The sequence below is a fragment of the Triturus cristatus genome, chromosome 10 (genome assembly GCF_964204655.1).
Source record: "Triturus cristatus chromosome 10, aTriCri1.1, whole genome shotgun sequence".
Taxonomy (NCBI): domain Eukaryota; kingdom Metazoa; phylum Chordata; class Amphibia; order Caudata; family Salamandridae; genus Triturus; species Triturus cristatus.
The window spans coordinates 969,698,385-969,725,536 of record NC_140593.1 but is presented as its reverse complement, the minus strand read 5'-3'; the positions used below and the strand labels follow the sequence as shown (position 1 = coordinate 969,725,536).

At 42.2% G+C, this 27,152-nt stretch overlaps 1 protein-coding gene across 2 annotated transcripts in view; it reads right to left on the bottom strand.

The window, feature by feature from the left end:
- Window positions 1-3,704: 3,704 nt before the first annotated feature.
- PLCD1 (phospholipase C delta 1) overlaps window positions 3,705-27,152 on the bottom strand; it is a 413,368-nt gene continuing 389,920 nt past the window's right edge. For both annotated transcript variants that reach the window (XM_085628871.1, XM_085628870.1), the window contains exons 11-15: window positions 24,477-24,593; window positions 10,662-10,840; window positions 7,496-7,628; window positions 7,227-7,376; window positions 3,705-5,711 (exon numbers count right to left, since the gene is read on the bottom strand). In XM_085628871.1, the coding sequence (XP_085484997.1) occupies window positions 5,623-5,711; window positions 7,227-7,376; window positions 7,496-7,628; window positions 10,662-10,840; window positions 24,477-24,593 (668 nt within the window). In that variant the 3' untranslated portion in view covers window positions 3,705-5,622. The remainder of the gene's footprint in view (window positions 5,712-7,226; window positions 7,377-7,495; window positions 7,629-10,661; window positions 10,841-24,476; window positions 24,594-27,152) is intronic.

Below are 27,152 nucleotides of genomic sequence, written 5' to 3'. Positions count from 1 at the left end.
GCCTGGCAGGATAAAGATCTGAGTATGTTCCCTGTGGAGGATCAGTGGTGTAATCTGTCAAAGGATCTGGAAGTTCTGCCTCATCTTTATCAGTGTCACCTGTGTCAAGGTGAGGTGGAGGAGACTGACAGGTGTAATGTTTAATGGATCATGCTGTGGTGAATAGGGAGGAGGAGGGGATGGAGAAGTGTGAAAGGGGCTAGTGTCTACACTTTTCTTTTTTAAAGGAATTATATGTGGCTCATCATCATCGGGAAGCTTGTGCTTAGATGATGGTTCAGCATGAATGTGTCCTGTATCTGGATAAATATACATTTTTTTCTGTTTCGGATCCAATTTAATAGGAGTGTCTTTATTGGGATCCGGCGAAATTGCAGGCAAGTCTTTGCTTTTCGGCACCAAAGTTTTCGGAGTCGAGCCAGAAATTCCTTTTGGTGCCGAAGGTTTCGACTCCGTGGGTTTGTCGAGTATAGGTGTCGAGGGTTTCGGATCTGAAGATTTTGGTTCGGATCTGATTTTGGGTTTGGAGCTCAAAGGTTTTGGCTTGGAGGTAGACTTTGGGTGACTCAGTCCCGAGACGGAAGGCTTTTTGGAAGGTTCCAGTGCCGAGCCCAAAGGCGGAGCTTGAGAAACCTCTTCTCGGTGCCGATCTTGGCCTTGAGGCGGAGGTAGTGCCGAAGCCTTAGATTTTCTAGGGACGGTGGGAGGGGGGCAGAAGGTGTCTTCAGTACTCATGTCCCCTTGTCCCTGCGGCACCTCATCGTCTCCGATGTAGATCTGCAATTCCGAACCGGAGTCGGACGCCGCCGAAGCCAGTTTCTCTTCTTCTGCCGCTGATACTCCTTGTTCGGAGTTGTCGCCGAACAGATCCGGTGTGACATCCAACCGCTGATGCTTCATGTCTCGAAGTCGAGCCCGACGATCACAGAGAGATTTTTTAATCTAAAGGAACGGCACGCGTCGCAATCTTGCTCTTTGTGCTCGGTGGACAAGCACAAATTACACACCTGATGAGTCTGTGTGCAGATATTTCACGTAGCACAGAGGACAGAATTTAAATGGGGTCCGTTATATCGACGAGGAGCCGAATGGACACGGATGGGCAGGGAGGCCACCTGCAGATTTTCAGACAGAAATGTCGAGATCTTGAGTTTTAATTTGAATCACGGAGAGAGAAGCGCGTTCGAGAACAATACCGTTGATGTAGAGAGAAGTACGCACCGAGGAGGAACCTGAGGATCGATTCTGAAGCAGAGTGCAACAATACCCATCTGAACGCGATGGCGGAAAAACACAATCTGCCAATGGAGTAGATGCCCATGCCCACTATCACCGAAAGGAAGAGTCACCTACCTCGTGACTGGACAGACTTCTTCGAACAAAAACAACTTGCAAAAATCCGGACTCAACACTAGATGGCAAAAGTATGCAAAGCATGTGATCTACAGCTCACATGACTCGAACATTCTGTTCCATCTGGTATGCAGAAAAGACACTATGTGTCCTGTCCAGCCCGAGCTGCACGCTATCATTTTTAGACTCGATATAGCGGAAAAGCTGCTTTAACACAGGACCATAGCTTGAAATTATGAACCTCAGTGTTGATACCACGAATCCGGACGTTGATCTCCCTAAATCAGTTTTCAGTATCCTCCAGTTAGTCTGCGAGGAAGGTGCCACTGCTCTCTCTGTTAGGGCATCCTAGTCACTGGGCCTGTCCCACTATGAAGGTGTTGATCTAGTCCAGCCTGGTTTCAACTTTCTGCGGGTTGTCATCGAGTTCACAAATAGTTTTTGCCAAGTCTTGATGCAGAGATGAGAGCCCTGACTTCTACTCATGCATCAGAAGTTGGACATTATCGACTGTTTCTGAAGCCTCAGCCTCCTCTGTGTCCAATGTGGTCAATGTGCCAAAATCGGAAGTGCCAGCATCCTCCCATGTGTCTATTCCATCTCGCTTTTCACCTTAGTATATTTGCCTCTTTGAGATGCCATGACTAGAAAAGACAAGATGTGTGGTTACTCATGTTGTTTAATACTTGTCAGCCAAGCTGCCTCTATTTCAAGATATTTTGTGGTCAGAACATGTTTTGCAACCAAGAACGGTAGGGAAGACGCAAATAGGCACAATCAGTTGATTACTATTATAGTGCCCATGCGTGTTGGCCTTTTGCCATACGACAGCTCCCTTGGCCACTCCCACAGCATCCCTGAAGCGACGACCAATTCCCCCCAACTCAAGGCAAGAATCACCAAAAAGAAGATCAGGGTGTAAGGGTGCCTATGTCCTCAATCTCAACAGACCAGCCTGTCTGTGATGAGCCTTTCTGGGGAAGTTGTCCAACACCTCGCACAATGGAGGGGAAAAGTTCCCACCCCATGTCAATATGAGCAAATCTCTCTGGGGTATGCCCTGCCCCTCATTGTGCCAATAGGGGAGAGTCGGTGGAGAGGGTCACTCACTGAATTCACGGACGAGGCCTCGGCCTCATGGTGGGAAGGACCTTTTCCACAGAGGAAGTCCACCCAGAGATGACCTGGATTCTATCAGGCGATCTCAAGGGTGGCCGTCACCCTGGAGCTTCTCCAATGTTGCAGACTGGCTAGCAGATCAGCTGAGCTACACCAAGGCACTTCTGGTGTCATCTTGAACTTCATTTGCATAGCCTGATCCAGCTGCAGTCGCTGATCAGATCTTGAGAAACCACCCATCACCACTACTCACTGCCTCAGCCAGTAGGAGCGATGTCCGTTCCTCCCTTGGCAACATACCTTTTTGTTTGGCCTCCTCAGAGACCTTATCAAATTTAGGATCTGGCAATTTCTGTTTTCCTGCAAGATATTCTATAACAATCTTTATTTCACATTCTTTAAGGTATTTGTCTACACCTGATCTACGAGTACTTATCAGCTTGGCTAGTTTTCTCTCATCATTTGTGCCTCTGTATCGAGGCAGGAAGATGTTGTTAGGTATAATTGCTTAGCAGTGTAAGAAATAGATGCTACTATCAATCTGAGTGCATGTCAGTGTGTGATATGGGAGCTTAAAATACTTTATAAATCTATTATCTCTGGCTTTTAATCAATCATCAGTTTTCTTGACTTATCCTTCTCATGTTTTATTCAATATTTTGATAAATAAAATCTTAAAAGGTTTCCAGGTTCTTATTATGTTTTTCTTTGTATAGGGTCATCTGCTGGATTTGGCTCACACATTTGCAGCTGTGCAATTAGCAGCAGGCTGAAAATGGTTTCCTTATTCATGCTCCACCCAGTTCCTAATTTTCAGAATCCATCTCCTTGATACGCAAAAAGCCCATTAATTTCTTAAAAATATCGATGTAGGCCCTACTTCAGGTTCCACTGAGATGCCACATTTGTCAGCATATCTACTCTTAGCAGCCATTGACACCTTAGTCACCCTCTTGTGGTAGTTATATGTGCTGCATAGATGGGAGTGGTCAGAGTACATTCTTCCCAAGTATTAGACTTTCTCAAAGTTTTATAATGTTCTGACCTTACAAATTTATATTCTTTCGGCCAGGTTCTGAAGGCTTTTACAGGGGCCCAATAGGCAGTCATTTGATTTACATCAGTCAAACAACACCGTCCACCCTCAATCTTAAGAATTGTGAATGCAACCACGGAAGAACGCACAAAACACTAAGAAATAAAGATTACACTATGCACATGACACAGAATTGTTTCTGTTCAGCATCATCACATTTTATTACTAAATTTAGGACAAGAAAGCAATGACAAGTCAGTCAATAGACAGTCTCACAAAACTGATTCATTTAACAGTCTATAAGGCGGCTTCACGTTAGTCCCATGTAAACATCAACTTATAAAAATAGAATATCTGAGACAGAAATAATGTTATCCAATTCTATAGGTTACAAAAAATTACGCCAAAGAAGATTTCTGTTATTAATGGTGCCTACATAAATTTCATTATGCTATAGATTGTGCACCTGTATAGACAGCTAAAATGTCAGTTCCTACTTTAGAAAACTATAAAATGATATTTAGATACTTTTAAGCATCATAAAACTGTAGCTTCTATGTAAATAACATCTTGATATTTAACAGCCGAATTCAGAACAACAACTTCAGCTGATGCCATGCTGAAAGGTTGGATTATGCAGGTTATGGATGGATATAGAGTTATTTTGGTTGAGAAAGATAAAGGAATAGAGACTGAGTAACACAGTGGTGCGGCAACTGAAAAGCAAAAAGTGAGACATACTAAGATGGAACTATAAACGATAAATGTAAAGACAAATTATTCTAGAGATAAAGTGGGGAATCATGACATTGACAGATGGAGAGGAGATCAAGGAGAGCTAGAGAGAAAAGAGAAAAGGCCAGATATTCAAGTAGATAGGTAACACTGCATATCCTGGTTTGGCACACAGTTGAAAATGTAGTAGCTTTTCCTGCAAGATCTAGAAAAATGTGAGATGGCCATTGGAGAAAAGGAACCTTTAACCTACAAGCAGGCATATTCATAAACTGCACATTTAAATAACTGATTGACTACACTAGCGACTCATATAGCCAGTATCTTTGTTCGGCTCTGTGGTAGCTGAGACAGATGTTACACATTTTAGAGCGAAACATGCTGCACAGTCATAAACAATTGAAGTATATGAAACAATTGCAGAGAAAATAATCGTAAATGCTTGCATTCATTGCTACAGGTTCTCTTTGTAATACAATGCTGACACCGAGACAAAGAAGTGGGCCCGCAGTTTTCGCTGCGGAACCCATGACAGTCCTTCACACAAGTTTAACGTACTTCTCATTCATTAAAACAAAATCTGTTTGCATAACATGGACTGTATCGGCGCCCTATTGCAGTCCCTATTAATAATTATTTAAAATAATAAAAGCAAATAATTATTAAAATAATAAAAGCATGTCAGTATATATTTTCATTAAAAACTTTCATTAAAATGCGTAGTGCCTTCCCACTTTGTTTGTTACATACACATTTCTATAAGAATAAACTGCAACACATGCATCCTTCACTATCAGGTCTGCCTCAGACAATGCAACTTGCCCTGCTATAATACAGTCTGGGATTCAGCAGTGAGGCAAAGTGAAAGCTGCTGAGGCAACTAAGTGAGAGCGGTGGATACAATAGACTGCAGTGACTACAGGTCACTGCTATATACAACACACTGATGACTAAACTCACTGAGCCTCTCTTTCACTTCTTCCGGGTCAGACACCTCTGATGTAACACAGCAGTGTGAGCTGGTGTAATAGCTGTGCTTTTTTAGTCCTACATTTATGAAGTCTCTGACACCGGTAGCGATTACTTTGCCTCAGACACAGCTCTCATTACTTCTCACTTTTTTTCCACCAGTCTCTTCCACTAACTTAGACCCATAAGAAGGTAAAATGTACTAAAACATTTACAGTACTTGTAGAAAAATACCCATAAACAGATCATTAAGGATAAAAACGCTAAAACAATTAATTAAAATACATTTTACAGTAGGAGATTATGGTGTGTCAAAGACGAAGAGTTCACAGAAAAAAAGAACAGGTGCTAATGTCTTTGTTTTCTTTCGGTCTTAGCAAAAAGGCCAGATTGGTTGGCATGAAGCTCTCTCATGAGTCCAAAAGCATTGTGTGCACAAAGAGAGTGGCAGCAGCGTACTGATCTCCATTCCTGTTCAGCAGATGGATGTGTCGGTAGCCTTGAAGGGAAGTGAAGAGACAAATAAAGATTACATTTCATACCACAGCTCCTGCTACCGATACTTGAATGCACTCTTACAGGGGACAATTTTTGTGAAGTGTTGGAATAACGAAAAGGTCCTATCATTAAAATTACTTTTCTTGCCTTCACCAAAGGAGTATGGCCATAAAGACCCCATCCCCCAGTCTGCAAGCCCACCAGAGGGCAAGAGGGCTCTGCCGGAGGACTGCGCCACAGGTGCGCTGTTGGCAAAAAGCCCTGCATGCCTGGCGGCCACCAGGCCTTGGCGAACTGCTAAGCAGGGTGCTCTCCGCAGAACAAAACAGAAATTTCTCTGAAACGCAGGAGATTTCTCCCTGCATGTCAGGGAGATTCTCTTATTTCCTGTCTCGTTTCACAATTTCTCAAACTTTAACTGTAATGCCCTCCAATGGGTGATCCGTATATACACTGGTTTGTTAATGTTTGCAAAAAATGTATGTGCTAAGTGAAGATTGTTTGCGGCTACGTTGAACTTAGCTAAGCAAAATCCTTTAGTGATACATACAAGTTAAGTCTGTGTTTCTAACAAACTGACAACTTTAAAAATTAGATATGAAAGTTATTTATCAAACATTGCTTACATTTAAGTTTCCTTATAATGTATGCCTTAGGAGTGTGGATTTCTGTCGGAGGTGGAGTTTCTGTACAGAGGAGCTAGATTAATCAAAGATTTTCCAGGTGCTAAATGCTGGCTGCCAAGTGAGATTTTATTTCTGCAGCAACACTAGTGAAACTGGGAGTCACCCAAATCTATTTGACAAGTATGCAGGATTCTCTTAGTCTTCTATGTGCTTCAGCCGCAATGTTAATAGACATACATGCTATGTGAGTAAAGTCCCATAAAGTGGTGGTAGTGGTATTAGCCTATATTTCGTCTCTTACTGAATTAGTCAGCAATAATAATCATGGTAAGCGGAAAGTAATGCCCAGGGGCGCCAACACTGTACAGAACAGGCCCCAGTTAACCATACATGCAAGATGCAGGACTCTAAGGGACCCCCACAACACTTTGCATTGGGGCAGACCCTTCAGTCAATGTTATACCACAAGAGTAAGAGCTACAATTTAGTAGAAATACTGAAGTTTGGGGTTTTCATATTTTTGTACAGAAAACAATATGCTCTGTTGGCAAAGACTGCGCATAAATGCACTGATAAGTAACGGACTGTGCTTGGCTAATGAAGGCACATGGGTGTTGGGCCCCCTATCCAATGAAGTAATAGGAGTCTAAGGTATTTGTACACACATCACAGAAATGGTTGCAGAATGGCTTCACAAAATCTAGGTCTACAAATATAATGATATATTTCTATCTGTGGGATGTGCACACACTGTGGTTCACAAAGTCAGTAGCACAGAATCAGTAGCAAATGTTAATCAGTGGCCTAGCTATCTAGTAATTGATAATATTGGTGGTGGTCTTTGATACAATAATAGTCGCCCTCCTCTCACTCTTTCAAAGCACATTTACCTGGCTTCAGCGATGTAAGGGGTAAAGTGTATTGTCCAACAAAATCATTTCTCGACGATGAATCATGGTCTTCTACAACAAATCGCACTATAGCTAGTTCATGTACATCAATCTCGAAGAGGAACTGATCATTCCACATCGGGTTAAAACCTGCAAGAAAGATGGAACGAGGAAAGCTTCAGATATATATATCTGTGGACAAGCATTGTTGAACTGTATAGTGACCATGTTCGATGAAATGCAATTGGAGGCAAGGAAGGTCCACTTACCATTGTTGTCGATAACTCTGGTTTGCTTTCTCTCACAGTCGCGTGCAACACCATATATCTCCACGGTGACCAATGGATCAACAATACAATTTTTGCTTTTGTTCTCCTTAGGCAACTGCTGGGCACTAATTATCTGCAGATGAACAGAACAGTATGAAAGCAGAGATTTTTTAAGGAATGAATTTGTTTCTACTACATGAATTAAGATATCAGATTTTCTGTGACAAAAAAGTGTAAACAATATTTATATTCTTTACAAATCACTGTGAAGTTAGAAAACTCATGAAAACATTTTCAAATACGACGCTGGCCACATTAAAAGAACAGGGTGATGCTAAACAAGTGCTTTCACAATATTAGGCGGACTTTATGAAGGATGCGAATACAACTGATCAGCCCTTCTGGTTTCTTCTACTCATATGGAAACTGCCCTTAGATAACATGCATTGTATATGGTTTTTGTTGATTTACTTTATGGGTACTCCGGAAATCTTCAGACCTGATCATTTAGCTTAATTATGCTAAAGTAAGATATGGTCCCAGATGGTGAAACCACGTCTGCTATTTCGACCAATTGGAGAGTTTATCAAAGGTGCATACTGGAACCCAACATGGTGGCCCTCCTAATAAATGATTATATATTTCACAGCGTGCCCATAAAGTCCTGGTTTTAGCCAGAGAAAAGCCTGTACTTTAGTATTTGCCGATGATACTTAACTCATTTCCAAACAGCAATAAGTCTCTGAAATTTGTTGAACAGTTTTTTGGGACTTGTAGTTAATGCAGCGAAAAACTAAATTCATTATTTTTAATTTCCCTACATGTTCAAAGCAAACCTTGTTTTATATGAACCTGATTATTTGGGCATAAGGGGGCACATGCATCAAGGTATGATTTTGTGAGTCCTTAATTGCGATTATTAAGGAATCGCAATTTAGGACTCGCAAAAGCCTATGCATGTAGGAATCGCTATAAAAATAGCGATTCCTAAACATTCCAATCAAGGAATGGCTTCCCATTCATTCCTATGGGCCTACATGCCCATAAGAATGAATGGGAAATTGCATGCGCAATTTGCGAGTACCAATTGGTACTCGCAAATTGCGCATGCAATTTCAAGGGTGCAAGGGTGTCAAAAGGACACCCTGTTGAACCCTGAAACTGTGGTGTGCACCCATGTTACGCACACACATGCCCCAAGGGCATGTGTGTGTTTAACCTGAAACTTTGAAAAATGCACTTTAGTGCATTTTTTAGAGTTTTTGCAAATTACTGACCAGGTTAATTGCTCGGTAATTTGCGGCCCCAAATAGTGAAATCGCTATTTCAAAGTGCTTCTTGCATTGCATTTAAAGAATCGCAACTTGCGATTACTTAAATGCAATCGCAATTTAGGAAATCGCAAGTAATTGCGATTTGCTAAATTGCGCATTCCCAACACTTTCATGCATTGCAAAATGGCCTTTTGCGATCGCAAACGGACGATTTTTGCGAATCGCACCGTTTGCGCTCACAAAAACCTTTGATGCATGTGCCCCTAGATTTGCTGCAAATAACAGTTGGTCCAACAAACTTGTAAAGAATGCTATTTCTCTTAATTACAAAGCAAAGGAAACTCTGGGCTATGCGAAAAGGTTGGACTCCCATGCCAATACACCTCTGATTGAAGGTTGTAGAGCCCAAGTGTAATCAGTTGCCTTATACGGTTCTCAATTATGGGGCTAAAACTGGAGATACTAGAAAATAATATTATTAAAAAACTCTTGCGACTACCAGGTAGTACTCCATCAGTGCTTTTACCCATTGATGTGATGATTAGAGAAATACAACACGTAGCAAAACTGAGAATGCTTTCATATTGGTGCAGACGTTGGTCAAATGCAGCTTTGTTGCATTAAAGGGAGGCTTAACCGTTAAGAACGTACTAAATTTGTTTCAGCTCTTGAATGTGCGTTCATCCTTTGAGAACGAAGGCTTTTAAACCAATGTCACGGCCCTACTCTCAAAACAGCTACTATGGATGGAGGCCTTAAAATAGGTTTTCAGTATCACTGGATGAAAGCAGAATGATGGGAAATACTCATGGCAAGCCTACATGTAACTTTTCAGCACATGAACATATTCTACCATTTGAGACTTATTTATTGAGCCACAGGTTGAAAAAAATATTTTTCAAATTCAGATTAAGCTTTCTATTTTTAAAAATTATCTGCCAAATGGTCTCGCAGCCAGTAGTCGTCATCAAATGTTTGCTCTTTCTGTGATGTTACCTGAAACATGCTAATTTTTGTTGCTTTTCCCTCTTTGTCACAAGTCACAGATGAAATGAATTATCTCAGAATTTTCTGAGCATGGGAACATGTAGCTACATGGTCGCCTTATGAACAGCGAAAGCAGATATATTCCCCCCCCACTTGTATTTGCTCTGTCCTGATACCTGCTTGGATAATTAGATTGAAAAATCTAGCAAATGCACAACTGAGGGCCCGATTACGATGCGGTTAGGAAATCTTCCCAATCGAATCGGTTTGGAAATGGTTTCCGACTTGGATCGGGAGAGTCAGACCAGCCGAGTATGATGCATCAGGATGCTTCCAGATAAGATTTTGGTTGGACTCCCATTGACTTCTATGGGAGCCTATGTTCCTAACCGCATTGTAATCTGGCCCTCAGTCGGGCAGACACGTCCACGATCCGATTCGGAAGGAGCAAATGCCGTTAAGAGGCCTTCCTAAATGCATTGCAAACAGCCCTACGGGGGAATGCTTTCCTAACCACATCGTAATCGGGCCATAAATGTTTTACACTCTAAGTTCAGAAGCAGATTTACATAGGCTCTTTTAAATTTTTAATATTCTCCCTCTCTTATTTGATGCTTCGGATAAGGTAATGACTGCAATTACCCAGTTCACAATACACGTTTGTGTAATACATGATAATATGATTGCCATTATTAGCATGATAAGCTCTTGGTTTATTTCTATCTTTGCAATTTATAGAAGTGTGAATTTGAATATTTTTATTTTTTAAGATGTCAATGGGTTTTGTATTTGATGTTATGTTTTATAAATTCCAAAATAAGCTTGATGATAAAGATGAAAAATTATTTTCTTATTCTCAACAAATGGTTGTACAGCTGACAGTGTAAGCAGTATATGATCTTTACCATAACATGGAATTTCTTGTTTGTCCTCCACTTTCCATCTGTGATGGATCTTGGATTAAATTCAGCATGCTTTTCGCGCAGGAAATCTGGTTTTAGAATATAGCCAGACGAGCCATTGTCCCGGAATCGACCTAGATAGATATCCATCTCTGTGCCAGGCGTCTGGAAATTTAAGGCAACTAGAAAAAAACAGATGCAAACATACTTTTCATTAGCTATATATAGGCACAAAGTTTCACTGTTCAATGTAACATGCAGTTCCCTCTACCTATAAAATAGGTAGGTAGGTGGGTTAGAAGCAGCACATCCATATGCAGAAAGTATCAAAGGAAGTCCTAGGGCCTCATCAATAGAGTCCCATTTAAAATAGGGCGCAATATCAATCCTGGTACTACCAATCGGTATTGTGAGGCACAGTAACTACTTTGCCCTATATAACGGAAATAACTTTTTCGAATTGACTCTAGTCACAAAATGTGAGAATAGTGCACTCTGTGGCCTTTGTATGCCTGAGCCCAAACCTTTTCACAACCACTGATAAGCAATTCAAACTAAGCCGAAAAAGGTGGAACCTAGGAAACATCTACTAGCCTGCATTTGTGAGTTTTGTTGTGAATTCATTTTCCATGGTACCATGTAGAAAGAGGATGCCAAGCTACACTTCAGGAGAGGGCTGAGGCAACCCTTGGTCATGATGGAAAATACAACTATCCCCATAAACAATATACTATAGATATCTACTTGGTCCACAAACTCAACTTTCGTTTCGCTTTTCAACCAATATGCAAACCAATTAATATCCTGCCAAATTAGGGAAAAATATCATCAATGTCCCTTCCAAAATATCCTTAGTCCTACTTGTCTGCAACTCTAATCCAGACCTGAATAGTTTCCCTGCCATTTCATGTTATGGGTGTATTTCCGCACCATATGTTATGGTCTTGTACAAAAATTAAAAAGCCAATCAGGGTTTCACTAATTTCTACATGTTTTGGGGGGTCAGCTAACAACCGCTGGGCACCAGCCCGCAGTGCCCCAGTGTGCAGGGTTTAAAAACCAGGAATAAAATGCAGCAAAAAAATGGCGGGGACTACACCAAAAGGGACATTGTCTCACAAAAAAAATTGTTTAAAAACTTTCATTGAGGGGATGTTATCTGTAAGGTTCTAAATGTAAAACCGTGCCATTTCTCAGGTATGGTTAGTTATGCAACCACCAATGACATCTTAGATCACATCATTAAAGGGGCATATCCTTTAAAGTAAGGGTGATGACGTGTGACACCAGCAGTGAGGTCACTAATGAGGTGATTAGTGATACCATCTCTAATGCTATGTGTGAGGATATAAGTAGTGAGAGGGGGACATTATGGTAGCCCAGCCATCCATACAAAGGGAATTTTGGTAGTTTTAGGTTCAGTATCCATTCTTTAAGCCAGCTTCCATTTAGATTTCAGTTTATTTAATTGCACGTTTCCATGTGGCAAATTAAGTTACCATTGAATACGCCACCACACTCTCAAGTTGAGCGCCTCGGAAAGGAGGTGGATAATCATATTTTCATTTTGAGAGGCCAGGGGGTATCCATCAGGAGGATGGATGCATAACTTTGCATTTTCTTTTAAGATCAGCAGAAGAAAGTGGCTGGATGTGGACAGGGCTTTGATTATCATTCTTCAGGGTTCTCACTTTCTGAGCTTGAGGATCATCAGTAGAATGAAAGAGTCACACCGGAACCTCTATGTCAGGTCAACAGGATGACATTCACTACTGAGTCCAGACCTGTGACCTGAGCCACGGCACCTAAATACATGAGCATGTAATTAGTTTATGGTCAGCTACCAACCACACATGTCATAGTGTGTTCTGATGAGTTTGTTTGCATGTTCCTGACTCCAATTGAATAGTTAACAAAAAAGATCTTACACAGTGTCAGTCCCAAAAAACGATGGTTGTGTATAACCTCATCTAGCATAGATTAAATACTGTATTGGTGTTATTACTGCAACTGTTGATGTATCTGCAGACAGGAATCAGGAGAAAGCACTTCAAGTTGCAGATCTCTGTGTTCCACCAAACATATCTCAAGAGACATTTGAGAAGTGTACAAGGTAGAACACATTAGCCATAGGAAATTTTATAGATGCCATTCTAAATCCAATGAGAAAATCTACACTGTTGGGGCCTATCTGGCAGAGAAGATACAGTAGATGTACAGCAATAAACATGTATAGTCTGTGAGATAGTTAATCCAAAGCAACGGAGAGGTTCACCAGAATCCACTTGTTGGAGGCAGAGATGGTATTGGCATGGTGCAGATGGCAATCAAAGCTGAATCTGTAGCTCCATTTTACATGATGGACAGTGCTACACCCAGTGTGCCAGACATACATTGTTCACATAAAGAATTATACCTGAGAAGCGATTAAGGGATGGGGGATTGGGGGACTGACAATTGGGAGGGAAGCAAGGGAGAGAGGCTTCCACAGGAAATGTAGAAAAAGAGCCCAAGGAATGTATGCACTGTGTGACAAAGCAAGAGAGACCGTGCTTGGTTCTAAGTGGGCTGTACCAAAGATTTACGTTCACCTCGGAGCAGGAGGGGCATGTTGAAAGAGGACTGGCTATGGTTAGCTTGAAAGAGAAAACTATAACAAAGAGAAATATTAGGCACACAGCTGAAGAAGATGCATTAAGGTGAAGAAAAGGATACAAGAGAGCACACACAGCTTTATATGTTTGCGCTTTAGAGTCAATTGTGCCTATGGGGAGGAGTGTATTTCAGGTTAGGGTATTGAGAGGCAGGGTGGTCTAGAAGTGCAGTTGGTATGGAAAATGAAGATGGATGGCAGAAGTGGCTGAATACTGGCATGGAGCCTAGGACTGACTTGCGGAGAGTAGGTCAGGCAATTCCTGAATCTTTTTCAAAGCATGCATCAAACGGAGTGCCATGTTTGTTCCGGGGGAAGAGTGAATCAAAATCTTCCAGTGCAGCCAAGTGTAAGCTTATTGAAAGGATTTTTAGGGTTGTTACCTAAAGCTTGAGGCTTCCAAGCACATATTCCATTAGATGAAGACAGTTCTCTGGCCTCCAGAAGTCTTGATTGTTTAAACCAGGTATTTTAGTGAGGGGTGTATATCAGAAAATTGAGGAACAAAATATGTGCCAAATGATCATTGCCATAATATCAACTATGATTTTATAGTAAAAATACGCATATATTGGTAAATATAGATGTACAGTTCTTAACTCCACATAGTCGTACTCTGCAAATATATATATATTTGTTCATAGTAGGTATATGTAAAGTTACGGAGAGTAAATCTATACTTATTAATACATACATTTACCTTTTCCATATTGTGATAGTCAATATTCTAGCAGGTCAGTATTAATATCCAAGATCCACCAACTGACCTTTAACCTGGCAAGACCTCTTAGCCTGCCGCCAGCACCACAATTCTTAAAAAGGGTGCTTAACAAGGAGTTACGACAACTATCCCGCAACTGCTTAAACGAAAACAACAAAGCAAAGGTCAGTGCATTGCAAAGACAATAAAAAAGCAAGCTCTGGGGCATAAGAATAAACATGCTGACATCTTTTGGGCCAAACTGCTTGCAGCCTGTAAAAGTAATAACACCCAAAAAGTCTGATGGATTATAAACAATCTTGAAAAAGGAAAGGCAGCCGCCATCAACTCTAACATTTCAGCAGACGCCTGGGTTGCACATCTTCAGGGAAGCAGAGGGACTCCATCTGAGCCCTATACAAGCCTTCCTGCATCACTTCATCCACATCATGCACAGAACAGAGAATAGTGCGCATCATCAGCAAAAGTAAGGCAGATGGTGCTCCGAGCCTCAACGGCATCCCCGAGGCACTATTCAAAGCCTACCCGCCAATTTGGACGAGAATTTTAACACCACTTTATAACCAAGCGCTCATGAATGGTCAGGTCCAAGGCTCATTGTGAGGGACCATTATACATCTGATCTTCAAAGGCGGAGACCCTTCAATTCTGGGAACCTACAGGCAAATTTCGCTGTTGGAAAACGACACAAAAAATTACAGGTGCCTCCTCCTACAGGATCTTGAGTCTTGGGTATCCGACACCATCATCATGCCGATAAACCAGACTGGATTCAGAAAAGGAATGGACGGCACCAGCAGTCTAATGGTTTTCGCAATCATGACTGACAAAACAAAATTAAGCCACTCCCTTCTCTACGTTTGTTTTGTAGACTTCAAGGCGGCCTTTGATTCGGTCCATAGAGCTTTCTTATGGGCAAAAATCGCTGCCCTCTGGAACCCAAAACATCTACTCAAGGCAATAATGGAGCTGCATACTAACATGTGGGTGTGCATAAAGGTAGGGGACGGTCTCAAGAAAAATTCCAACTACAGTCGGCCTGAAGCACGGATGCGTACTTGCACCACTTCTCTTCAATCATTTTCTGGCAACCTCTCAGTATGACCTCTCAGCCCATTCTCCCAAACTAGGTGGAAAGCATTTGGGCGGTTTGTTGTAGAGAAACGACGATGCACTCTTGATGAACCATACAAAAATTGGACTACAGAGACCGTTAACATTTTACATTCGTATTCCGTTAAGAAACATCTTGTGATAAATTTACAGAAGACTAAAATAATAATGACAGGGAACAACATCAACAAGCATTTACAATGCAATGGTCTCGGCAATATTATAGGTAGAGCTATTGGTATTGCTCATTATTTTTTTATCATTTTTGTATCCCTAAATAAATGGCATTGTCATTTCTATTGGCATTAGCTTTTTTTTGCATATGTGATACCTATTGCATTAGCAGAGAGAGAGTGAGGTATTGAAATAGAGAGTGAGGTATTGAAATAGAGAGTGAGGTAGCGAGATAGAGAGTGAGGTAGATAGAGAGTGAGGTAGTGAGATAGAGAGAGTGAGGTAGTGAAAGAGTGAGGTAGTGAGGGAGAGGGATGTTGTGAGGTAGTGATATAAAAGCATAGAGTGATGTTGTGACCCCCTCACCGTGGACGTGAAAAAAAGATCTTCACTTGTGGCCACTACCTTTGGAGGGACTCCTTTGTGGTGCATACAGCCTCGAAGTAGCTGATCATAAGATACATTAATGATTCATCACCTGCTCGTTGCCTGAAAGTGCGGGCAGTGGGGCTCCGCCGCCGGGCAGGAGGGGTGAAGGGCGGAGCTCAGGCTCTAAATGTAGCAGGTCTGCAGTGATAAAACTGCTGCACGGGCAGCTGCCGCCAAGTATTACTAGCTGCGAGACATTTTTTCAAGCGTCAATAAATACAAGTATATTACAAAGAATTTGATATAACGTTTCTAATCACGTGGTATAGTTATTTCACAGTTTCATAAATACAGAACTGAAGCACGTTCACAATAAGTTACCACACAGTCATTGTTGTTGCCCAGTCATCTTCTGCAGCTAACAACCATTGATAAAGCCAACAGTCTGGGCTTGTTTTAATATGTGCAGGCCGGTTCAAGTGCACGCCTGTTCTATTATACATCTGGATGCAATTACAGAAAGAGGCACTGTGACATATGGCCCTATTTCGCGTACCAGTGCATTCCACTCTTAGCACGCACCGCACGCTTATTAAATCATACGTGACTAGGGCGGCATTCTCTTTGGTTTTTACTGATCTGTTTAAAATATTGTATATCATACATGCACGTAACGTTTATTAAATATTTAACGACCGGCATGTGGCACTTTAGAAAGCCTCTCCCTTCGAGGAGCGGTACGGTACAGTATGGCCAACGGTCTCTTGCATATAGCGCACATAGCCCTAGCGCGCTTAGCAACACCATAGGTGAGCAGGCAGGCTGACTCACTTTAGGTTTTAAATGTCCGGTTTTAATATGTTATATGCAAATTTATCTCAATGCTTTTCATGCTGCAACGTCGACGCATGTTTGTAATGATTGTAAGTAATTATGCAATAAAGAGTTACACAAAAAGAGGCAGCGAAATTCTTGTCAGGCAGCTGAGATTTTTAGCTTACATGTTTAAACCGCGCACTTTATCACATAGGTTACACCCCTTTGAGACTCACCATCCCCCCCGTTTTTTCAACCCACTAAGAGCTCCGAGTATAGGTAGGCAGACCTCCCCTCCCCCCAGGTGAGTGTGAAGAGGGTTCATTACTTGTCCCGTTCCCCGCGCCGAGCAGCGCTTCGCCACCTGCCCAGGTGCTGCACCTTTCATGGCGCTGCCTCTGTCACAGAGTTGTAATCTGTGTTGCTTTAATATGATTACATTATCAGACAATGGTTGAAATTGGCTGATCCTAAATTCTTAATTCTAGACTACATAATATAATTTGCAACACTTCAAATGCAAGTGAGCCCATGACTTGTTTGACTAAAACACCTTCAGTCAGTTTTCAGCTTTCTATCCCAGAGTAAATTGCATTCTTGACTGTTTCTAAACGTGTCATTTATAAAAAATGAATAAATTTGCGAGGGTTCTCTCTATTTTGGGGAACAAATGTTTAACTTGAAATAAACCCCGTACTGCATTCCGCTACGTTGTGGCTAGGTTCACGCTACATAACTACTACATACAATAAAGAGCTACTCAAAGTGTAACACATATTGCATTGAAATGCCACACATATACAGACTAACAACATGGAAATGTCACACGTAAGGACATAAAGCTTGGTAGTCAAGAACTTTTCTGATTGTGATAAAAGTCTCACTCAAAGCGTCAATATGGGTCAGTCAAACGTAACACATAGGCGCACACACAGCAAAACAAAAAATGCCACACAAATGCATACAGAAAGATTGAAAGTTATGACGGTTGATAGAATCAAGCGAACCCAGGATGAGCAGTTAAGTCTCGCATCGGTCTCTCTCCAGTTTCAGTCATCTTTCCTTCTCGCAGTTCCCAATCAAATGACTTCGCTGCTCTACTCGCCACCTGCCAGCCAGCTTCAAACATAATCGTGCAATCTGGTCTCAGCATCAACCTTACCATTACTTGCTGCCACTAGTCTAGTCTTTAAGTTTACTAAACTCCCTTCTGCTTTCAATGTTCTCGGCCCTAACCCGTTTCTCCTCTATCTCTCCTTCCACACTCACCTCTGGTTCTGAGTATAAAAGCGGGCCTGGAGTTGTGCCATGCTTGGCAGGAGACTGAAGGTAGGAGGCTACGGGGAAAGGTAACAGGAACAACTCTCAGACCCTGACAAACAGACACCACGTGGCTGTAGCAGTCCGACCAATCGACCGGCAGATGCGTTTTCACTAGCAAGAACCAAATGAATCTACCGGTCGTCGATTACCTCAGCCTGTCGGAGAAAATACGGTTTAAGGAGATTAGATAGAAACCTCGAACAGTTAGTGGGACTATCGTTAAACTCAATGTGTTGTGAGTCAATAGTCGCAGTAGCGAGAAAAACAAGCACACCACTGCCTTTCTCCGAGGCGAAGCAGAAATGCCTCGGAGAAACGCAGCGGCGGTTTTCAGATTCGGGGGCGTGGCTAAAAAGTGGAAAGAAGAGCAGGGAACACGCCCCCGAATCTGAAAAAGACGGAGCCTATTTGGAGGGACGGCTCTCTCCTCCAATGACTGGCCTCCGTTTAGGAAGCCAGCCAATGGAGGAGAAGCAAAAAGAGAGGTGGGCTAAATAGCCACTCTAAGAATCATTAAATCTCCGGACTTCCGATTCTGCCTTCGGCAGACCGGATGGTCCCGAGACCTAAAAAGGATAGCGAGTGGTTCCTAAACAGCAGCAAAATCCCTAAAGACAACACCTATATGTACCTGTGCGTCCAAATGGACAGTAAAGAATCTTTCCTGACACAGATAAAACATTCGTAATAGGGCAGGATCCCTCATACATGCTTTCAGAAAACTGGCAACTGTGTCCGCCTCAAAGCCCCTTTTAGAGGTAATAAAAGCAAAACTGATTGACGATTTCATACGTCTCAGAAGCCCTGTACGGTAAGCATGCACAGCTCCTCGCCACGCTGGTCCTAAGTACATATCGGAAGATCTCATCCCAAATATGGCTGGAGTTTGGACTCATCGGCCAAAAGGTAATGCGCCAGGGGTCTTTTGTAAAATTCTGTCATAGACTTCGTAGCTCGAAACCTGACACATTAAATCAACTGTTATGGACAGAAATGGAGACCCAATGAGTGTCTCTAGCACCCAGGGCATATCTGGATCAGGCAATCGCAAATCTGCAACTAGGTGCTGTATTGAACAAAGCAACTACCTTTCCGGCCTTCAAAACTGCAGTAAACAAATCAGCATGGCGTCTCTCTTTCATTACCAACAAGAACATGCTGGCAAGGCAATCACATGCTTATCTCGTTACAAACAGTTACAAGGTCTTCATTTCCAAACCTATCTGGCAGCTGCCCTCTCTTCAACAGTGAAATGGCAGATCATCGGGTATCGATTGGAGATCTACCAACCCTAGATCTGGCCCGAGATGGCGGAACCTGGATGGCAGGAATAAATGCTGGTTATGCAACTATCACTGGCAAACCATCGAACACATAACATGCCAGCCAGTGATCTTAGACTAACTACTCGATTTGTCAAATTCATGTCTTGCGCAGCAAAGAAACTAAAAGACTAAATGGTAGTGTTCTCCTGAAAACCCTGAGCATAAGATCACTACCACTATAACCTGGTCATTAGCTCCCAGTCCCATACTGCATCTTTTAGCAGCCTATTTCCGCACTTTTTCCCTAGCGGCTTGACTTTATGAATTGGTGCCAACATAAGTAGCTTCATAGGCATAGCACTCACACGTACTATCAATATATTCTCCACGCCCTGTACCCAATATGGCTTTACTAATAGAGTTTTCAACTATATTCCTCTACTTGTATTTTTAATCCCAAAAACGTTTTTTAATGTACTCTGATTTGGTTTTAATGAATGTCTGATACATTTTGGGGCCCCATGAGCTGCACTGACATTAATGTTTGCTCTATTTTTTTAAGTTTCTTATGTATGCAATGGTTTTTAATAACTGTACATGTATTTTATAAATAAGATAAATAAAGTATTACTTTCTTGATACTGAGCTGGAAAACCTTTTGTTAATTAAGACAGAGGATTTGAAAACCAAATGTGCAGTCTTTAAGATGTAGCCAGTTGTTTGCTTGGAGGGCAGGGGGACAGTTGACAGAGATTAGAGCAGGAGTGATGTCTTCAAAATGGGAAGGCCCAGAGATCAGACACACAGCAATGTCTTGGATTCCTTCAAAGGAGCAAGTGGGCCACTAGAGAAGCCATTTAGGAATGAGTTTCACTTGTCAACTCTGGATAGCAGGAGGGCTGATGAACTTAACAAGTCTCATTCTGTAATTACGTTTCTCTAATTATTCAGCAGTCTGAGCTTGTATTTAGGATTATTTCTCGGCATTTGTTGTGTGCACACTAAGGTGCAATTAGACTGTCTCATGGATAGGCTGCTACTGTAGTACTTACACTACTTATTCGGAGGGGATTATGGCTTAAGGAGGTCTCCATTTATACATCAAATGGTTCTGTAGAGGCTGCACATAGATGTCCGAGGGTGTGAAACATAACACAAATGTCTTTGAGGGTACTGTAAATTTGTTATTTCTGTTTATTCTGTACCAGAGTGGAGCATTCCTTCAACTGTAGGGACTCCTCAGGTTCTTTTAGGCACAAGGAGCTTGAGGTTCTGTATTAAATAGCAGGAATGATTCCATAAACGTTTTATGACTATTCCTTCAAAAGGACCATTCATCCCAAGAGCTTCAACACCTATGTGGAGGCGGTGTTTGCTAGTATGGCAGGCTTTAGACTAGGAGTAGCCGTCTGAGATTAATACGACTTGGGATAAGCATGTTGAAGATGTATAGTACACCACTACTAACGATTGATCTAAAAATGTGTTGAATGTTTCCACCTGGCTGTTCGTCTGGAAGTCAGGAGTACTCCTGTGTAACTATGGGAGCCTTTTAATGCATGACCAGATGAGGAGCAGCCTTTGATATCTTCCAAACATTATTATCTTATAACCAAGAGGATGTCCTTTTCAAATAAAGATATAACCACCTTTTTAATTAAAACGCCATGGCCAGCAAACAGGAAACTGGTACACCTGCAGTATTTTGCCTGCAGGGTCCCAGGAGCATTTAGCAGTCTGGCTGAAGTTCCCCAGGATGGACATTGGTCTCTGCAAAGCCTCAAAACTGGCTCAGGAGGAAGCAGGATCCGATCATGCTGAGTCCGCATCTCCTTTGGGGCATCTGTCCCGTCATGGCATTTCCACCTGCCAAGGAGCTGGCTAGGCCATGAATTTAGAACTAGCAACACTGAAGATGAAGCAGCTAAGACTGCCACAAAACATCTCTTTCTGCCACACTAGACATCTACGCATCTAGTGGAAGGTCTAACAAAAGACACTGAGGCTGACAATGAGGAGGTATAGCAAGCCAACCGCCAGTGTGGTAGGTGCTAAGTCTGTCTATCATCAACCTCCTAGCATGGAAGAAGGAACACCATTGCATGGATTTATGGCCTACATGAGCAAATGTGCTCATCCCATACTAGGCAATATTTTAAGATAATGGCTTTGCTTATAAAGTGACATAAAAATACAATTGGGAGATAGTATGGAAAACGTTTGAGGTGAATTTATGTATTTATTTATTTTAAGACTTATAAAGCACTCTGCAATCCCCAACAGGGGTGTACCGGCGCTAAGACAGTGGGCAGTTGCAGGTAACAGTATGGGGCTAGGAGTTGGAAAACAGCCAGGTCTTCAAGTCGCGTCAGAAAATGGATTCAGATTCTGCCATACGCAGGGACAGCGGCAGGCTGTTCCAAGTTTTGGCAGTAACTACTGCGAAAGCTCTGCCCCCCCATTCTGGAGCGACGAAACCGGGGAGTCCTCATGAGGCGAAGATGGTTTGATCTGAGTGAGCGGTTGGACTGAACATGCTTAAGCCGAGCTCTGAGGTAGGCTGGACCCTGACCCTGCATAGCTCTGAACGCCAGAACCAGTGATTTAAACGGAATGCATCTAATCACTGGAAGCCAGTGAAGCTTCTTTAAGTGTGGTGAGATCGAGTGGCGATATGGGGTGTTGTAAATCAGCCTTGCCGCCGCGATCTGAACAATCTGTAGGCGTTTGATCAGGTAGGCTGGAGCCCCAGCGTACAGACTGATAGCATAGTCCAGATGTGAAGTGATCAGGGCATGAATGATGGTTCGGCGAGATTCCAGAGGGAGAAAAGGGAGAATTTTGCAGATCATGTGTTATTTACCAAAACACGCAGAGGAGACCAGGTTGATTTGAGATTTGCAGGACAACTCATTATCAAATCTGAATCCAAGATTCCAGGCTGAGTCCACCGGTTCTGGAGGGGGATTCAATTCGGATGGCCACAACAGTAGTGGCAGAGTTTTTTTTTTAATTAAAAAACAACACCTTGGTTTTATCCGAGCTGAGCTTAAGCGTGTTTAGTGTCATCCAAGTGGAGATGTTACACAGGCAATATCTTAAGTTCAAAAAGGCAGCATCAGAGTGATCCTTAAATGAAAACACCAATTGTGTGTCGTCAGCATAAGAGATCACTTTGACTCCACAGGATTCTACCACTGCAGCCAGAGGAGAAAGATAAACATTAAAAAATAGTGGGCTCAGCGCAGAGCCCTGAGGGACTACCCAACTCAGAGGTTTCTCCTCGGAAACAAATGGCTGAAGGGAGACCTGTTGGGTGCAGTCACTTAGGAAAGATCTAATCCAGGACAGAGGGGTGCCCTGAATCCCAAGACTGAACAGTCTCTCAAGCAAAACAGCATGAGAGACCGTATCGAATGCCGCGGACAGGTCGAGGAGCACCAGCATCGCTGCTTCGCCCGCGCCCACGCATTTGCGAATGGTCTCCGAAACCTCCAGAAGAGGAGTCTTGGTGCTATATCTGGATCTAAACCCGGACTGCGAATCGTGGAAGAGATGGCGGGACTCAAGATAACTAGATAGTTGCTCCTAAACTACTTTTTCCAGGACTTTAGCTGGTTTTGGTAGGAGAGAAATAGGACGGTAATTTTTTAAAACAGAAGGATCAGCGTCAGGCTTTTTTAGAATAGGAATTAACAAGGCCTGTTTCCAGGTCGAAGGGAAGAGCCCAGTTTGTAGGGAGGTGTTCCAAATCAGATTCAAAGGAGAAATAATAAGGGGGACTAGAGAGCTAAATAGTTCCAGACTAGGGGAAATCGTGCTAGATATTGCGGAACGTTTAGAAAAATCTTTCACTATTTTAAAAAGAGTTTTAGAAGAGTGACCGGCAGAGTTGACTTTATTAACAAAATACACTCTTATTACTGAGCGCTTAACTTTGTAGAAATTCTTAATGGCAGCTCTATAGGTTGATTTAGCTTCTGTGTCATAGAATAGTCTCCAACTCCGCTCAAATTTCTTACACCTACTTTTCTCAGCGCGCAGAGCGGGGGTAAACCAAGGGGCTGATGGTTTTTGTCTAGAGGAGACAATAGGTTGCAAAAGGGCAACAGTATTTATGGCTGAGGAGAGTCAACCATTGAAATTCGACACATCGATTTCTGGACCCCCAACCAACTACAAAGGAGAGGGCGGAGCCCATTGTATGACAAGTAATTTTGAACCATTTCCTACCATAATCCCGGGCCATGAAGCAATTAGTCGGGCAAGAAGTTATAGCCAGACTATACGGGATTAAGAAATGGTCGGACCACGTAAGAGGTAGAGGCGGTACTGTGGTCAGATTGGGATTGTAAATGAATAATAAGTCCAACGTATGGCCAGCCCGATGAGTAGGGCCACTGACCCGCTGGGTCACATTAAGGCCTTCCAGGGTTTCTAGGAGCAGGCCCGCTTTGGTGCAAAGAGTATCGTCCACATGCAAGTTAAAATCACCAAGGATTATAAAATGTGGGTGCTTAAGCGACAAGTCAGCTGCAATATTGTAGAAATCTGTAAGATATTGGGGCGGGGAACTGGGGGGTCTGTAAATGAGAATTCCAGCTATGGCTAATTTCAATGCAACAGATGCTAAAATACATGGCTTCTAAGGGGCCAATGTTAGAGAGTTTCCTGCAGGAGATATCCCAGCACGAACGCAGGATCACAGCAATCCCACCTCCCACCTTATTGTTGGCCCGATTAATTACCACAAAACGATAGTCAAGGGGGATAGCAAGATTGAGGTCGGGATTAGAAGAATCCCTTACCCACGTTTCAGTGACAAACATTATATCCCAGGCATGAGTTTTAAGGGAGAGCCAGATGTCGCCCAAATGGCGGGTAGAGACCAGTTAGCTCCTTTACGGGTCCAAAGAGAGTAGGGGAATTAACTTGAGTTAAAGCCGTCACCTATGATCTACGCTACAAATATTATACCATAATCCAAGCTTTATATGAAAAAAACATTCATTACTATCAGGCACAGTGTTACTGCAATGCTATATTATTATCGTTAAAAGCACTTGGTACATGTAAGACTGAATTCCTCTAGCACCAGTTTTCGAAAAAATTTAAGTGGCTCAACCACATTTTCCCTTAGTATCTTAGATTTGCAATATCATCACCACGGAACCTACATTTTCAACATTAGTACTATGATTATAACTGAACAACCACATCAGTGGCTTCTGTCAATTATTCTGGGGTCCCATCACGTAAGTCTAAGAAAACACGCGGTAAGATCACTCAAGGCATCCCTTTGTGCTCTCATATTTTTAGATGTGGTTTGATTTTACTCTGAGCTGCTGTCGAGGGATGAATTAGTTTCATTCCATCATAGTTACCTATTTGGCAGCCTACATTCCACATGTCCACTGGATTGTAATTGGAGGAGTCAGTTCTCCAGCCGGCGGGGTAGATCCTGCTCAACTGCCTCGTGTTATGAATGATGAACGATGTCGCTGGAAAGAGGAGAAAGAAGTGAGAACTTTAGCCCAAACTGTTGCATTTTTATTTGACCTTTTTAGCTTTCCTTTTCTGATCGTTGATTTCAAATTTACCTCCTGAAAACAGTAAGTAAAAGAATGAAGAATATGTGTGCCAAATTTTCCTAAATCATATACAAAGAACTATTGACTCTTCTTCACTTTGCTCAAATCCATCTCACCTTGGACTGCTCTTCCGGATTAAAAAAATATTACTGGGCTGAAATCCTCTGCTTTTGTGCAAGACTGCCTACTAAGTAATCTCTTTAAATAATGTGCCATTCATAAAGCACACTCAAAACTGGATTATTTACCCGTGGCAAATTTCTGGGTGTTGATGGGATTTGCTGAACATGATGAGTGAGTTTACAAAGTTCTAAGACTAAAGCTCTGGTTCACTGTGGCAATGTATCACAATCTAGAAATCTGTACGACAGGTTCTTGTAGACACCCCGCACACCCTTCCTCCAAGGATCACTAGCCATCACCACCTCATCTCCCCCTCATGCAGTGCTGCCAGATCAATCACAATTCTCTGTGCTAGTGAAGGAGGGCTTACAATACAGTCTGGGAAACAGGCCTAATGGCTGTCAGAGACTCCATCTTCAGTCACTACCCTCACCAACTAGAACATGCATCTCTCAGGATCCAAGGTTCAAGCCCTTTTCCTCACAGTGTTAGTCCATGTTGGACCAGTATAAACCATATCTATTTCGCTTTCTTTTTCTACTTAACAGTATACATTTTTGGCATAAGCCTTCACTATGTAGCTCTATATCTTGAGTCTTGAGGATATCTAAAACTTCCTGTCATGTTAAATAAGATTATGGGCATGATGTTGCTGATAATCCCATTTTCACGCACAACAGGACTAGAATTTTGGCAAAGATAGCAGGTGTTTCCTCCCACATTTTGCAGTAGGAAAAAGCTGCAAAAATCATTGAAGAAAACTACTCACAATGTCCTTTTGTGCACCCCATAATGGGTAAACTAATGTGCCATGTGCATTTTTGTAATCACGTGGAATTGCTCATTAACACACCATGCACTTATAGAAATTAGCAGGTGGGCAATATGCACCTGGTTTTTGTGGGCCCATTTTAATCAGAATCCAAGGGCTGTATTATAAACATGGAAGCACCATGTTTCTCTACATTTACCTGTGTCAAACAGGTATACAATGCTGTGACAGTGCTTGTTTGGTGAAAAGCACTACATAAGAACATTTCAATGAATGAATACGCTTTCACTCATTAAAAGCACTCGAAGGCTCAGATTTACAAATGCTTTGCATTGGGTTTGCGCAATTTTTCTAATTCAACCCAGAAGCAAAGTGTTCAGGTGGGATTTACTATCCAACGCAAATCAGGATTTGTGTTGGATAAGTAACCTAATGTAACACAAAGGTGAGTAATGCACTGCCTTGCATTACTATGCATCAAGGGGATGTTCCATGGTCATTCCCATGAAATCACCCATGGGTTTTCATTCAAATCCCTATCTAAAAAGAATTGTAGACAGGGATTTGTGGCAAAATCCTACACCTCCTCGAGGCAAGAGCAACAATGAGAAATGTTTTCATTTCTCCTCGTTTTTCACACTTTGCCTGTGTGCTGCAGTGTGCAGCACACATACAAAGTGGAAAAAGCTTGAAAGCATAGGTTTTGTAGTGGAAGTGAACCCTTACAGTGCAAAACCTATGCTTCAAACAACAAAGACACCCTTGCACTATGTTGCAAAGGTGTCTGCGTTGGCACATGACTGCCTAAAGTGTGTCAGCGCAGGCAGAAAGGAGAACAGAGTGACATCCCAGAGGGCAGGGTACAATGTGTTTAAATAGTAGAACTTGTACTTTTAAGTTTTGCATCTTCTATTAGTGAAAAACTCAAATTTATTTGTAACTACTGCAAGGCCTACCTCTCCCATAGGATAAAACTGGAGGGACCTTATTACATTTTAGAAGTGTAATTTCCAAATTGGAACATGCACCCAGTTCATGTTTGGTGTCTCTGGAATTGTAAATAAACCCCTAACTTATGGTAAAGTCAGATTTTAATGTACAAATTCTCAAAATGGTAATTTAAAAAAGTTTTAATTTTCTTGTCTTCGCCATTTGGTGCCTGCAGCCTGTCTTCCTGTCTCTGTGTCTCATTACTGGGTGTAGTTGACAAGTGGGCTTTGTATATTTCTCCTAGACGGCCACACACAAGACAGAACTTAGGTGTGGCTGGATGGACTTTCACTGGCAGGATGGGAGGGAGGAGTTGGGCCCAATCCAATTTACACTTGAATAGGTTTCTGTCCACCACAAAGGCACAACTTGGTATATATACACACTGGACCTCAGAAATTGTTGTGGGAAATGGAAATACGTAAGATGAACACACTGTAGAAAATATGAAACACAAGAAAATAGCGCAACAAAAAGCAGAAACCCCACACAGCTTTTCCTTGTCAGAAACGAGTTTAGGCCCAAATCCTGCCCTGACACGTGAAAGGTGAAAAGTTCACTTAAGGATATAATTGAATAGTAAA